Raw genomic sequence first — 12,153 nt, 5'->3', positions numbered from 1 at the left:
TACAGCTTTTAAAAGGTGAAATATTTTCTTTCTAAACTTGTTTGCAAAATCTACTTCCAATCTACTTTATAAACTGGAGCCTGCATTTTACAAAGTGTGGGAATTCCTATTTATTCCCAACTGTCTTGAAGAGCTCTCCCAGTTCTTTGGCCTGAATGCGACTGCTACAATCAGACTAACCTATCCACTTGGAGGAGGGGGGGGAAAGTAGCAGGGTTTTCCCCAAACTAACATTTAATTAAGCCCAAGTTTTTCTTTGGGCTTTCTATGTCTCTATATTCACATCTGTCAGATGACAAATGATGGGCAGTAATTATTTCATCTGGACAATCCCTCGATAAGCATTTAGCTTGTGGAACTTTATGCACTGAGGAAAAGAAATGAATCGAGGTAAGAAGCATGAGAGGGTCAAAAGCCAGGCAGATCTTATGAAAGTCAAAAACCTTCTTGGTACAAGTCATTTTATGAATTACCAACTCTTAAGAAGTTTGGTTAAGCAAAAACACTCCCACATGAAACCAACATATCTGCATCATCAGATCGACTGAGGAGCTACTTTAGCAGGATAAAAGGATCTAATTACTCCCAGATCACAGCTAAATAAAGTTTACAAGCTTTAACTTGGAAGGAAACAAGAGGGATAAAGAAACATCTTTTTTTTTTTTTTCCATTATACTCTCATATTAAGTGGGTAGCTACCAAGAAAAAAATCTTTTAGTAGTGATGAAAAATATGTATGGTAGGAGATCTCCTAAAGACTTACTGTCTGCCTTGAATTCTGCCATCAGATGCTCTGAAATTAATTCTTCCACTGAAGATTCCAGCTTCCGCTCCCCATCAATAATCCAAGGAGTCTGAGGTAAATTCCTGGAATATTTGTTGTATCTTCCTGTAAAAGACAAGCACGGTACTTCTAACCACTCCACAGCCATGAGTGAAAGCTGCAGTCTTGCCCAGCACATTTAACTTCCATGGGAGCTTTGTGCTAATAAATTGACAGGCTCACGCTTGCTTTATGGCAGGAGCATTACACCAGCACTGTGGATCACACATGGCTGCATCCAGGGAAGTGGCAGCAGCCAGGATGGCCACTTAGGGTGGACTTGGAGAGCTTGTGGCTGCAGTCCTGCCTCCAGGTATCCTGTGTGAAATAACCCAGGTTCCAAGCCAGTTCTGCATTGCCTGAAGGCTTAAGAAAAGAAACCCAAACTAAAATGCTTTGGCTCACTACAAGAACACCATGCAAGGAGTAAAAAATCCCCATAATAAACCAGGAGGAATGGCAGGAATCTTGAGAAGGTGCCATGTAAAGAGACTGGCATCTTTGGATGATCCCAGTGATGTTTTCGTGGCACCTCCATGGCAGGCTATAGAACAAGCTTGACATGGATGAACAAGCTTGACATGGATGAACAATATGAGCTTTTTTATGGACAGGTTTGATAAGAACTGAAAATATTCCCAAAGCAAGGAAATAATTCATAAAGGCCAAGGAGCAACCCCCTACTTAAACTGCTTTCAACCCGAAACTTTGCAAATAGAAAAGAAATTCAGAGTAGCTCTGTGCATTACTTTGGGCCTCTGACATCTCAGGGGTTTGGGGTTTCGTATCATATTTTCCTATCTCGAACAATGTTTCCTTTTTGCAGTTCAAGCACAGAAAAAGCCACACAAACAAATGGGGAAACTGAGTAACACAGTTTCACTTGGGCAAATAATGAAAGTAGGATGACTCATCATTCAGATACAGCCTCACACTGCTAAATTCTCTTGCCATAAAATGGAAAAAAGAGAACTAGGTTTGCTTTTTTTTTTTTTTCCTCTCAGCTCCCCATTCTAATAATTTTAACTTTTGATCTGAACAAGAGTAGGTTTAAAAAAACAGGTGTTTCTTGGTTTGACAGCCTCATAATCCTTAGAAAAGGATGGGGTGTAAACACTAAAGGTAAGGTCAAGAGGACAACGTTGTGCTTACAAATTAAGATCCCATCTCATTTATTAAAAGCAAAATATCTGCACTGTACTCAACAAATTATATTCTGGATTTAGTTCTTCAAAAATTAAACACCTGCCTGGATTGGTTTTTTGTTGGAGCAAGATATAAACTATAGATGATATGACCAGTATTAAAGGACAGGCCGAAAGCAAACCCTCTGTTTTGCTCTTCATACTGTTGAATTCTGAAAAAACTATCCAATAAAGCAACTTAAAATAAAGCAGTGTGTTTGGAAAAGCCTAAAAGGAACTGGATATCTTGGATTCACAAAAATGTACATCTAACTGTCTAAACAGTAATTAAAAATAAGGAATGGTTATATGTAGAACATCGACTATCCTGCCATTCACTTTCACACTTTTTCATTTTCCATTTCTTTATATTCAGGATTTTTATCATCAGAGTATGTTGGATTTAAATTAAAGGTTGGGTTCCTTTTAGTAATAATCAGTTTGCATGTATTTAAATAAGATGTTCATACAAAGGACTAGAAGAATGGCAGATACTCTGGCAGGCAGATGATAAAAAAGTTCAATCATCTGAACTCAGGGACACCCAAGTGTTGCTGCACTACCTGTCTCACCCAAACCTTTATAAATCTCATGAAGATTTGCAGTTTTGGATGGGATAATATGCAGAGAAATTTTCTGGTGAAAACCTCTGAATCCAAATCAAAACCCAAGGAAGTGAACAGCACTGCTGGGAGCTTGTTGGTGTGGAGATGCCTTTCTCAAACCATTATTCTGAGGGGATCTGTAATTTCTAACTTCTGACAAAATAATATCTTCAGCATAGGTCAAATATAATTTCTTCCCCTTTCAAAGCACTCTTGGATAGAGCTGGATTTGTTTCTTTTTTCCTTACACTTCATTACAGGAATTATCAAACAGCAAGAATCCTCTGGCTCTCAGGGCAGTGTTACAAAGTTCTCTTCAAGACAACACAGGAGCAAAGAAATGGATCACTTTACCAGCCACAAAAACTGCACCATTATTGCACTGAATTTCCAGAGCATCACAGAGGTTCTTTGGTGAACTTGGGGGACATGGAAAATGCCTGTATTAAAAGTAAAAACAGAGTAAAGCATTATCACTACTAGAACGTGATGGAACATCACCAGAGCAGTAAAAAGTGCCTGTTTTTGGCCTCCCACTGTTTGTGATTTTTACCATATTAACAGCACTTGGTGTTTTCTTAAAACTCAACTCCTAACATTTTGGAAATATGGGAATATTTCTTGTAAAGGGAAGCTTACCTTACAAACTCTAAAGTTCAAAATCATCCTTTTAATTAAAAGAACAGGAGTGATTTTCTATTGCCAGAAAGAAAACATGTTTTAAGCAGTAAACCAACAGAATTTGAACAATCAAAAGTTCTTTTAAAGCCACCCTACCACTACATACCCACTGGATATTTTTCTCCTCTCCCTAATTCTATACAAAGGCACAATACTAAGAAATAGTTTCAGTATATACTTACTTGAGAAAATCCTCTTCTTTTATTCTCTCCAAGGCTTTTATAACTGCCATTCTGGTGAAAACAGACTGCACAGTGAAATTAAAAAATGAGTCAAGACCTAAGAAAAGCAAGGAAAGGATATGCCTGAGGAAGAAAAAAGCACTGAAACTTACACTGTGCAGTTCTATCACTGCTCACTTGGGAGCTCAGGTCCAAATGTGCAAAACAGTTTAAAACCAGAATCCTAAATCCATGAACAGAAACCTAAACCAGCTTCTTTTTCAGGTGTTAAATATACCCAAGCCCAGCTTTTATGTCAGTGACATAAAAGTGACAGGTAGTTCTGCTGAAAATAAGCCTGTTGAGTAGGAATCTGTTTCTGAAGTTCAAAAATTGATTGATTCTCAGAACTAAGGGCTCTGAACAGTGGAGCTGGGCAGTTCCTCCTGTGGAAAGCAAGCAGCTCCCCACTCCCAAGCTGCAGCAAAAGCAGTAATGCCAGTAGAGCAGGAGCAGACTGCCAAGCTCTGTGCACAGCCAGCTGCTGCTGGGGTAACTCCAGTGGGAATTTATGTTCCTGGGACAGGAGGAACAAGTGTTGTAACAGCTGAGGTGAAATCCTGCTTAGGAAGGCTGAGGACAGGAGAAGGTCTCTAAATGAACCTTCTAACCAAGCATGGTCAGGTCTTGAAATCCACTTGGGATGGAGCCTGCCCACTCTGAGTTTCATCAAGGTAAAATGTTTTTTCTTGTGTCTCCCCTGAACTTCTCATTTCAATGTATTCCTGCTGTGCCTCCTCCCTCCACCATGCTCTGTGCAGACCAGCCTGGCTCCCTGCTCTCAGTGATCTCTTTTGGCACCAGGAGGACATTCAACTGGATCCTCCCCAAAGCGTTCACCAAGAACCTTGAAGAAGTCCAGGTTCCTCAGCCTCCCCTCCCAGGCATGTGCTCCAGCCCTGGGACTGCCCTGATGGCTGTCTGCTGAATTTACAATTTAATGGTGTCTTTTTTGCAAACTGGATTGGGGATTTAGGGAAACAAACAAACAGAAAACCCCTGGATCACTGTTTGGGACAATTAAAGTCTTGGCTCTAGAGAGTTCCTGGGTGTCTTTAGGAAACCTGCTCTTTCTCCTGCTAAGCATTAATCAGAGATAATAGCACTTCCCTTCCTCATAGAACAGATGAGCAGGAAAGCCCTGAAAGCAGCAGCAGGTTTAAATAACTATCTACACAGACAGCACAGAAATTTTCCCTCAGAAGCCAGTTTCTACACCACTTCTCTGATTAACACAGACCTTGAAGCCCAGCTTCTTTGTGAGGACAAACCTCTGACAGCTCTTCAGAGCTGGTATTTTTCTTTAGATTCCCCTACATTTTGTTGCCTGTGTGAATTTAACAGCCAGGCCCTGCTGCTTTAGCTCCTTATGTGGGATTTCCCCCCTTTTAAAGGGCAGCAATGCAGCAAGCAGTGAGTTACAACAATACAACCCTGCTAAAAGAAGAGTGGTGCTTATTGGTCAGGTGGAGTAGAGTCAGCAGAATTCCTGGGCCAGACTCTGCCAAACGTTGGCAGACTCTTCACCAGAAAGAATCAAAGGCCTTGCAATGGCCTCTGACAGGAGTTACTTGTTCTCCCTCTGATCACACCAACTGTCCCACTTGTATCAGTTTCCCTCCGACTGGTTTTTTATCCTCGCGTGTCCCCTTTTCCATCAATGGCTGTATGTGTGCTCAGGGTCTGCAGCAAGTGGCAAGGTCCCTTTTCTTTCCCCCCTCCTCCAGAGGCAGGCAGGATAAAACCATCCTGCATATATCCTGGCTTTCATTCAGATCAGAGTGATCATCTCCCTTTTGGCTGCCAAGTCTCATCTTCACAATGTGACTTATCTGAACCGCTTCACCCACAGAGAGCTTGAAGATCATCTTTTATACTACTTTTAATGCATGACAATCAAATTCCTAGATCTTAAGGGAGGTATTTACAGAGAACCTTCCTAAAATGATGGCCTTTGGACAGCCTGGAAAGTGAACAACCTTAAAAAAAAAAACCAAGCTCTTGGTTTTACTAAGTTGAGAATTGTGAAGTGAATAAAGGAGACAACTTTATTTTCAGACATTTGAAAACTAGAGAGCTTTTTGATGAAGGAAAAGCAGACACCGAGCACTGACTGAATATCCAGGTAAGTTGTAGGCTACTGCTGTGAAATTCTGAATGTCAGAGCAGAAATACAATGATGAGATCTTACCTGTTTGTTCTTTGCTGGTTTGAAACAGTCTGGGCAGGCTGTGGCTCTAAACACAAAAATGAAAATTAGCTGCTCCTCTTACAGAGAAAGAAATAGACAGACTCACAAGCACAGCATGTAAATGGTTTTTGTACACATACATCCAGTGTCTCACTTCCACAGCTTAGCTCAGAGCAGATTTTCAAATTCCCTTTATCCTAAACCATGAATGGTGCAAGATGTGCATTGCTTGATCCAGAGGAATCAAGGACAAAGCTCTGCTCTTCTGCTCTGACCAACACTGTGTCTCAGATTTGAGATGGGATGGAAAACACACAAGTTTAGCTTTCAGTCCTTTCCAATCCTTCTCAATAAAGGCCATGATTAATATTTTAAATTCTAGGCAAGATCCATTGACACCTTGAAATCTGTACTTGCCGCTCTTAGACAACACCCACTACAAACCTGAATCTCTCTTCTGGAGAGGAAAATTCAATTTCGCACCGAAAAAGTAACCCCAGGTGCTCACCACGACCTGTGCTTTGCCTGTTTGAAAGGAAATTATTGGCTGTTTCATGAAAGTGAAAGCCAAGTCAGTGAAACACTTTTTCTGAGCAGTGTAGAGGAAGTTGCTGTTCCTATTAGTGCATTTCTGTGTGTGCAGGCAGAGACACTTCTGACCTCCAACCCAAGTTATCATGTCTTGCTGGTGCTTTTTAACACCTCTGTAACTCCTCCAGACTCTAAGGAAGCAGGTTTTGCTGTTTCTATACAAACAACTTCCCTGGCCAGTCTGTGACCCAAAGCAATGCAAACTCCGTCTTCCAAAATTTCAATATCACCTTACCCTTAAATATGAACTGACAAGAGCCAATTCAATCTTCCACGTCAAACCATTCAGCACACCCACCTCCACACAACTGTGTAAGAACAGGTGAGAAACTGCAGATGCCATGCTTGGAAATCCAATCCAAAAGCACATCTGGAGTTCTCCAGGTTGAGACAAAGTCCTACTTTGCTTCCACAGAAACCATGACTGTCACTACTGCTGTGATAATTCCCAAATTTACCATATTTCCCTGAAAACTAAAGCACTGCCTCAGAATGTGCCCAGAGCCAGCCACTCCCACAAGCAGAATGCCTTGGCACCTCAGGAACTACTGTGTAATTAAATTAGGTGATGTGCTGCTACTTCAGAAAGTGTCTCAAACCTTAATTGCTGTTTAAGTGTGCTACAAAGAGGAGGCAAATAAAGGGATATTGTCAGGTCACATGGAATGAACCTGAGTAATTGGAAAGTGGAATGGAACTTCTTTACAGCTTTCACCTCTACAACTGCTCTGCTTGGAGCACTAACACTGGCACCATAACATGTTCAAAAGCAATACTCCTGAAATGACAGAAAAAGAATGGAAGGATGAGCAGAAAATACCAGTGAAGAAGTTTCAGAGGAAGTAAAATTAAATAAATTAGAACAAAAGGGTGCAGGATACAGAAACACTTCAGTTCTTTATAGAATTGCAGGAACCATTCTTTAGAACAGTAGTTTGGCCCTACAATTTTCTCCCTCTTTTGCCCAGTCTTGAAGAAGCTGGACAGGAAAGATGTTCAGCAAACACTGGTAATAATTGTTCCTAATACTGGTTCCTTCCCAACTTCCATTCCCTCATCTTCACCTCAAGACAAACAAAAGATGCAGTTGTGGAAAACCAAGAAGTTGGTGGATTGAGCACTCAAAGATCACAAATGTCCAGAAGAGAAATCAGGAAATAAAGGCTGCAGGAGAAATCTCCAGTCTCAAGAAATGAATTCATGTTTCAACAGAGATGTCTCTGCTGAGCCTCCTTCCACGCTAAGATTTAACTTGCAGTGGGTGCAAATTAACTGAGTGAAACTTTAGCTTTTCCAGGAAGCATCAACAAACAGGAAGAGTGACCCCAATTTTCCAGAATATACTACCGCTAGATTTTGAGAAATCAGATGAAATGGCAGCTAAATTCACAGAACTGTTTTGCTTTTTTGAATACAGCAGGTGCCCTACTGGGCCAGGCCAGAGGCTGTGTGCAGTGGCCAGGGAATTTCTGGCTTTCATCAACCAGCTGGATTAACTCGCTTCAAAGCCTTTCCTCCTGTCCATGTGTCCTACAGGAGCAGGAAAATGTAGGTATGACCTCAAAAGATTCCCCCACCTCAATTACATGGTTCAAATTTTTAAAAATTACACAGGGAATGTCTTTGAGGAGGGCTGAAATTGAAGAACTTATCTGAATGCTCTCCTTCCAGTTCAAATCAGAATTCCAGATGATTTTTTTTCTTGGCAGAATTAACCAGAGATGGTTTAACTTCAAGCTCTGCAACATCATGTGGATATGAGGAAATCTAGATGCAGGCCATGTTCTAGTTTATAAACACTGCATATTGTCCTCTGCAACAAATCCAAACCAACAGTGTTGCACAAAATTTAGATAAAGATCTTTTGTTACATGTAGAAAAACTTACAGGAAATGGCACTCCTCGTCTGTTTCTGGGTGAGCAAAGACCACGCTAACTTCAAACAAACTCTAAATTAAAAAAAAAAAAGAAAAAAGAACAAGGAGGAGGTAATAGTTTTTTTAAACAAGCAGGGAGGATATTCTCAAGCACCCATATTGTAATTGTAGGAAAACAGCAGAGACAAAAGAGAGAAGAAGCCATTCATTTATGTTTAAAGACATTAAAAGGTGTGCCACAACAGCATTTGACTTTCTGAAGTCACCAAAGATGATGTGAGAGCACTTCAGAGCCATGAGTAACCTGCACTAGTCCCATCCTGTGCAGGGCTGAGGCAGAGGCAGCCAAGGCTCAAAGCCTATTACGGTCACTAAACCCCAGAGCCCTCCCAGGAGTGCAATAAAGATAAAAACCCTGCAGTAGTCACCACTGTAAAATTTTGTCAGGGGCTTCTTTTGCAGTGCCTGCATGGCCTTGGGGCAAAGAAAGGCCCAATCCTGGTGGATTGACAGCTAGCCCAGGAACTCCAGTGTAATCTCAATTCTTCCCCCAATCGCCTCTCTGGCCTTGGGCAAACAACGCTCATTACTTCTGTTACTCAGATACCAGAACACCTCAGGAGGGCTATTGAAAAGATTTGCTAATATTCAAGGGCCTTGTAGATAAAGGACAGTAGAAAAACAACTTTTGGATGTCTGGAGTGGCTCCATGCCTAAGTGGTGGGGAGCTTTTGCTAACTTGGTGTGTAAGAAATTTGTTTCTTCCTGGATCATCTTCAGAGTAACTGAGTGGGTTTTTTCTTCACTAAGACAAAAGGGATGCTTTCAATTAGCACTCCTGGGAAAACACAGCCTGTAATTATTATGGAAGCTGACAAATCAACACAAAGACAAAGTGAATCTAGTCCGGGGGTCAGTGCTATGGCTGGTGACAAGTAAAACCCACAGCCAGCCATGACTGCAGAAAATTTATAGTCAAGACAACTCAAGGTGCTTCTGAATTTGGCAACACCTGACTGCCATGTTCAGTCAATGCCTTTCAAAAAGATTTTAAGGATATTAATCAGAATCTGCAGATTGAAAACAGTTTGAAAAAAAACATTTCTACTGCCTACTTAGGGATATTGCAGGTCCCAACAAGCCCATTTCTAGTGTTCATTAGAGTGAACAAGGACCAGTCTTTCCTCTTTCAGTACATTTCAGACATTTATTTTATCCAAAGAACCTGAACAAGTGTTGGCAGTGACAGCAGATCAGGGAAGGAATGTGTGGGCATTCCTCAGCCTCTGCAAAACAGGGATCCTGGAACAGGAGACAGCTGGAAAAGTCTCATAACGAGGATGGCAGCACAAGAGATTTAGCACAAGCCTGTGGTGGTTTCAGAAGATGCAATGATCTGTATGGACAAAAATGAACACTGGGCCCCTCAGGACTCTCACTTGGAGAGCTCTGGTTAAAAGAACTCCCCCTCACTCTTCCCTACAGTGAATTTAGGAGCCAATGAATTTGTTTCTCTCTTAATAAGGAAAAAAGGATACATTTTTATTTCCCCACCATGTGTATAAGTGTATAAATATACACATACAAACCCGTATGAAAAAAGAATGAAGAAATAAAGAAAAAAGTGTTCTGTTATTTATACAAGACCTTTCCATCAGCAGGAACACCCAACTCTTCTGACAGCTGGGGATGAATAATCCACTTATAAGCTTCTTTCAGCTGAACGATGTCATCCTTTGCCAAGGGAAGGCCCAGATTTCTGAATCACAAAGAAATAATAACTTGCACAGGAGTCTGTCAAAAATAGATACATGACATACAATATTCCAAGAGGAACTTAAGTAGCTACTGTCAAGTAAAACGGATTCTTTTTTTAATGTGCACTGAGGAAAATGATGTCAGAGCTTCCTGGGAGATCAAAAGTTGCAAGAGTCTTTCCAGAGCCTGCCCAGAGAAAAGCTGACAAAGAGAGAGATGCATTTCAAACCACTTGTTTGGGAACTTAGAGAGCAAAAGAGATAAGTAAGGTCAAACCAGGTAAAAAAGAAAAAACAAAACACACAAAACCCAGCTGCCACCTTATTCTTTTAAGCATCAGGTAAATGGGACTATAAATCAACATTACTATAGAGAAATGGTGTCTGTATGAAGAGTTCTTGTCAGACAGACAGACAGCAAAAGCAATGGCTCACCTTATCTGCTGCTTCACCCCCAGCCAAGCAGCACGCTGCAGGTCACCAGCCATGCCCAGGGAAAAGAGAGGAAAAAATAAAAGCAAGTGAAATTAAGGCTCAGAACTCCCAACAATCTAAGAGACTCTTTGCAAAGGGAGAAGTGTTTTTAAAACTCGTGACAAAAAGGAAGTATCAGGAATTTAGCTTTTGCTTCAGAAGTGGAGTTTTTATTTCTAAGATATCACTTTGTTCTTCACATCAAATCCTATCTGGCTTAATAAAAAAAAAAAAAAGAGGACTATTGAACACTTTGAAACTTGCTATTTATGCTGTAACTGCAGAAAGACCCTAAGTCATCAGTTATCTTCCATATAGAAATAAAAAAAAAGTGTCTAAATGAATGGGATACAAAAGCTGATTGACATAAATTAATAAAACCCAAAATTCATCTATCCTCCATTATAAAAAAATGGAATTAAAAATATACTTGGTCTTACTTGGTAATCACAGAATTGCCCCCTTACTTAAAGCATACCACTTAGTTTAGGTGAATAGGCTAAATATGGAAAAGGGCAGGAAAAGAAGGAATAATTCTAGAAATCAGAGGGAGCTTTTAGTATAAATGCTCAAGTTCACTGACAATTAGTAAAAAGAGAAAAACTCCCCTCAGAACTTCCTACAGTGAAGAACAACAACAGTTTCAGTTCTCCTCTACTAACAACAAAATACACTAGGACTGGCAGGAAAGCACTTAACTAATTCAGCCTGTGTCACCCTCCTCACTGAAGACAAACTCCAAAAATCAAGTTGTTTGATTTGAATCCACCACAATGAAACAGTTTTCAGTCTGTAGGCTGCAGGCTTCTAAACCCCTTCCCCATCTTTTATTTTTCATAAACTTAAAGAATATCCTCCCCCAAATTCTGCTGAAAGAATCACTGTGCATTGTCAAGGAAATAATTCTAAGGAAGAAGTTTGAAAATAGGTCTCAAACTTCAGGATCACATGGATATCAGAAGGAACCACATCATAGATCCCTTTTCCATGCTGATAAGGAACTCAATCAACAAAATAAGTCTATTATCCTTCATTTGGTACATCTAAAAGAATGAGGGAACCCTAAAAACAGTGCTGGAAATTAAGAGGGAAGAGGGATGGTGGAGAGAGGACACAAACTTTGTTAGATCCATTATACACAAACCTACACATTGGTGAACAAAACAAATGCATTTGTAATGATGAAATGCTGTTTGCTCAAATCCACTGTGATTCATTATCCTGCATTTGAAGATAGTATAGGTAAGGCTGCTTCACTTGAAGTATATTGTAATCCTGTTTGCATAATAACCCAGATAAAATCATACATAAAAATAGCTTCAATTGAAATTCCTTGAACATAGCTCTGAACTACAGGATGTAACAACCACAGAACTGGGCCTAGGAAGCTGCATTTGACAAATGCCAGTTTACAAAGAACCCCCTCTCATGCCTTGATTTAGAGCACTTGCAGGTTTGGGATGTTTGGGACTCAGGGGGAGGCTCATTGCACTCCCCTTCCCCGTTTTCTTTGGATAAAACTACAAAATAGACAAAACTTCTGCATGGGAGCAGCTATGCTAAAATGAGAGCATAGGTCAAATTTCATCTCCTCTCTCTCTTGACTTCCAAGTTGAAAGAGAATTAAAGAAATTACTTATCCCCTTCAATTAAGGGGAAACAATAGATGAGCGTACTGCAAGCACAGAAGCCAAAAGATCCCAAATTCCAAATTGCATTCAACCACCAAGCCAGCCAAACCCCTCAACT

At 40.5% G+C, this 12,153-nt stretch overlaps 1 protein-coding gene across 6 annotated transcripts in view; it reads right to left on the bottom strand.

Annotated features, from left to right (window-relative positions):
- Positions 1 to 12,153, bottom strand: part of PUS10 (pseudouridine synthase 10) — a 33,591-nt gene that overhangs the window by 6,050 nt on the left and 15,388 nt on the right. For 2 of the 6 annotated variants that reach the window (XM_053937145.1, XM_053937150.1), the window contains exons 5-11: positions 10,366 to 10,400; positions 9,821 to 9,932; positions 8,184 to 8,245; positions 5,706 to 5,751; positions 3,476 to 3,540; positions 2,967 to 3,052; positions 764 to 889 (exon numbers count right to left, since the gene is read on the bottom strand). In XM_053937145.1, coding sequence (XP_053793120.1) covers positions 764 to 889; positions 2,967 to 3,052; positions 3,476 to 3,540; positions 5,706 to 5,751; positions 8,184 to 8,245; positions 9,821 to 9,932; positions 10,366 to 10,400 — 532 coding nt within the window. Of the gene's footprint in view, positions 1 to 763; positions 890 to 2,966; positions 3,053 to 3,475; positions 3,573 to 5,705; positions 5,752 to 8,183; positions 8,246 to 9,820; positions 9,933 to 10,365; positions 10,401 to 12,153 lie in introns of all 6 variants that reach the window. The other 4 variants (XM_053937147.1, XM_053937146.1, XM_053937148.1 and 1 more) reach the window with 4 other exon arrangements.

This window comes from Vidua chalybeata, chromosome 3 (genome assembly GCF_026979565.1).
Source record: "Vidua chalybeata isolate OUT-0048 chromosome 3, bVidCha1 merged haplotype, whole genome shotgun sequence".
Classification (NCBI taxonomy): domain Eukaryota; kingdom Metazoa; phylum Chordata; class Aves; order Passeriformes; family Viduidae; genus Vidua; species Vidua chalybeata.
Note: the sequence above shows the minus strand (reverse complement) of the source record. Positions and strands in the feature narration are given on the sequence as shown.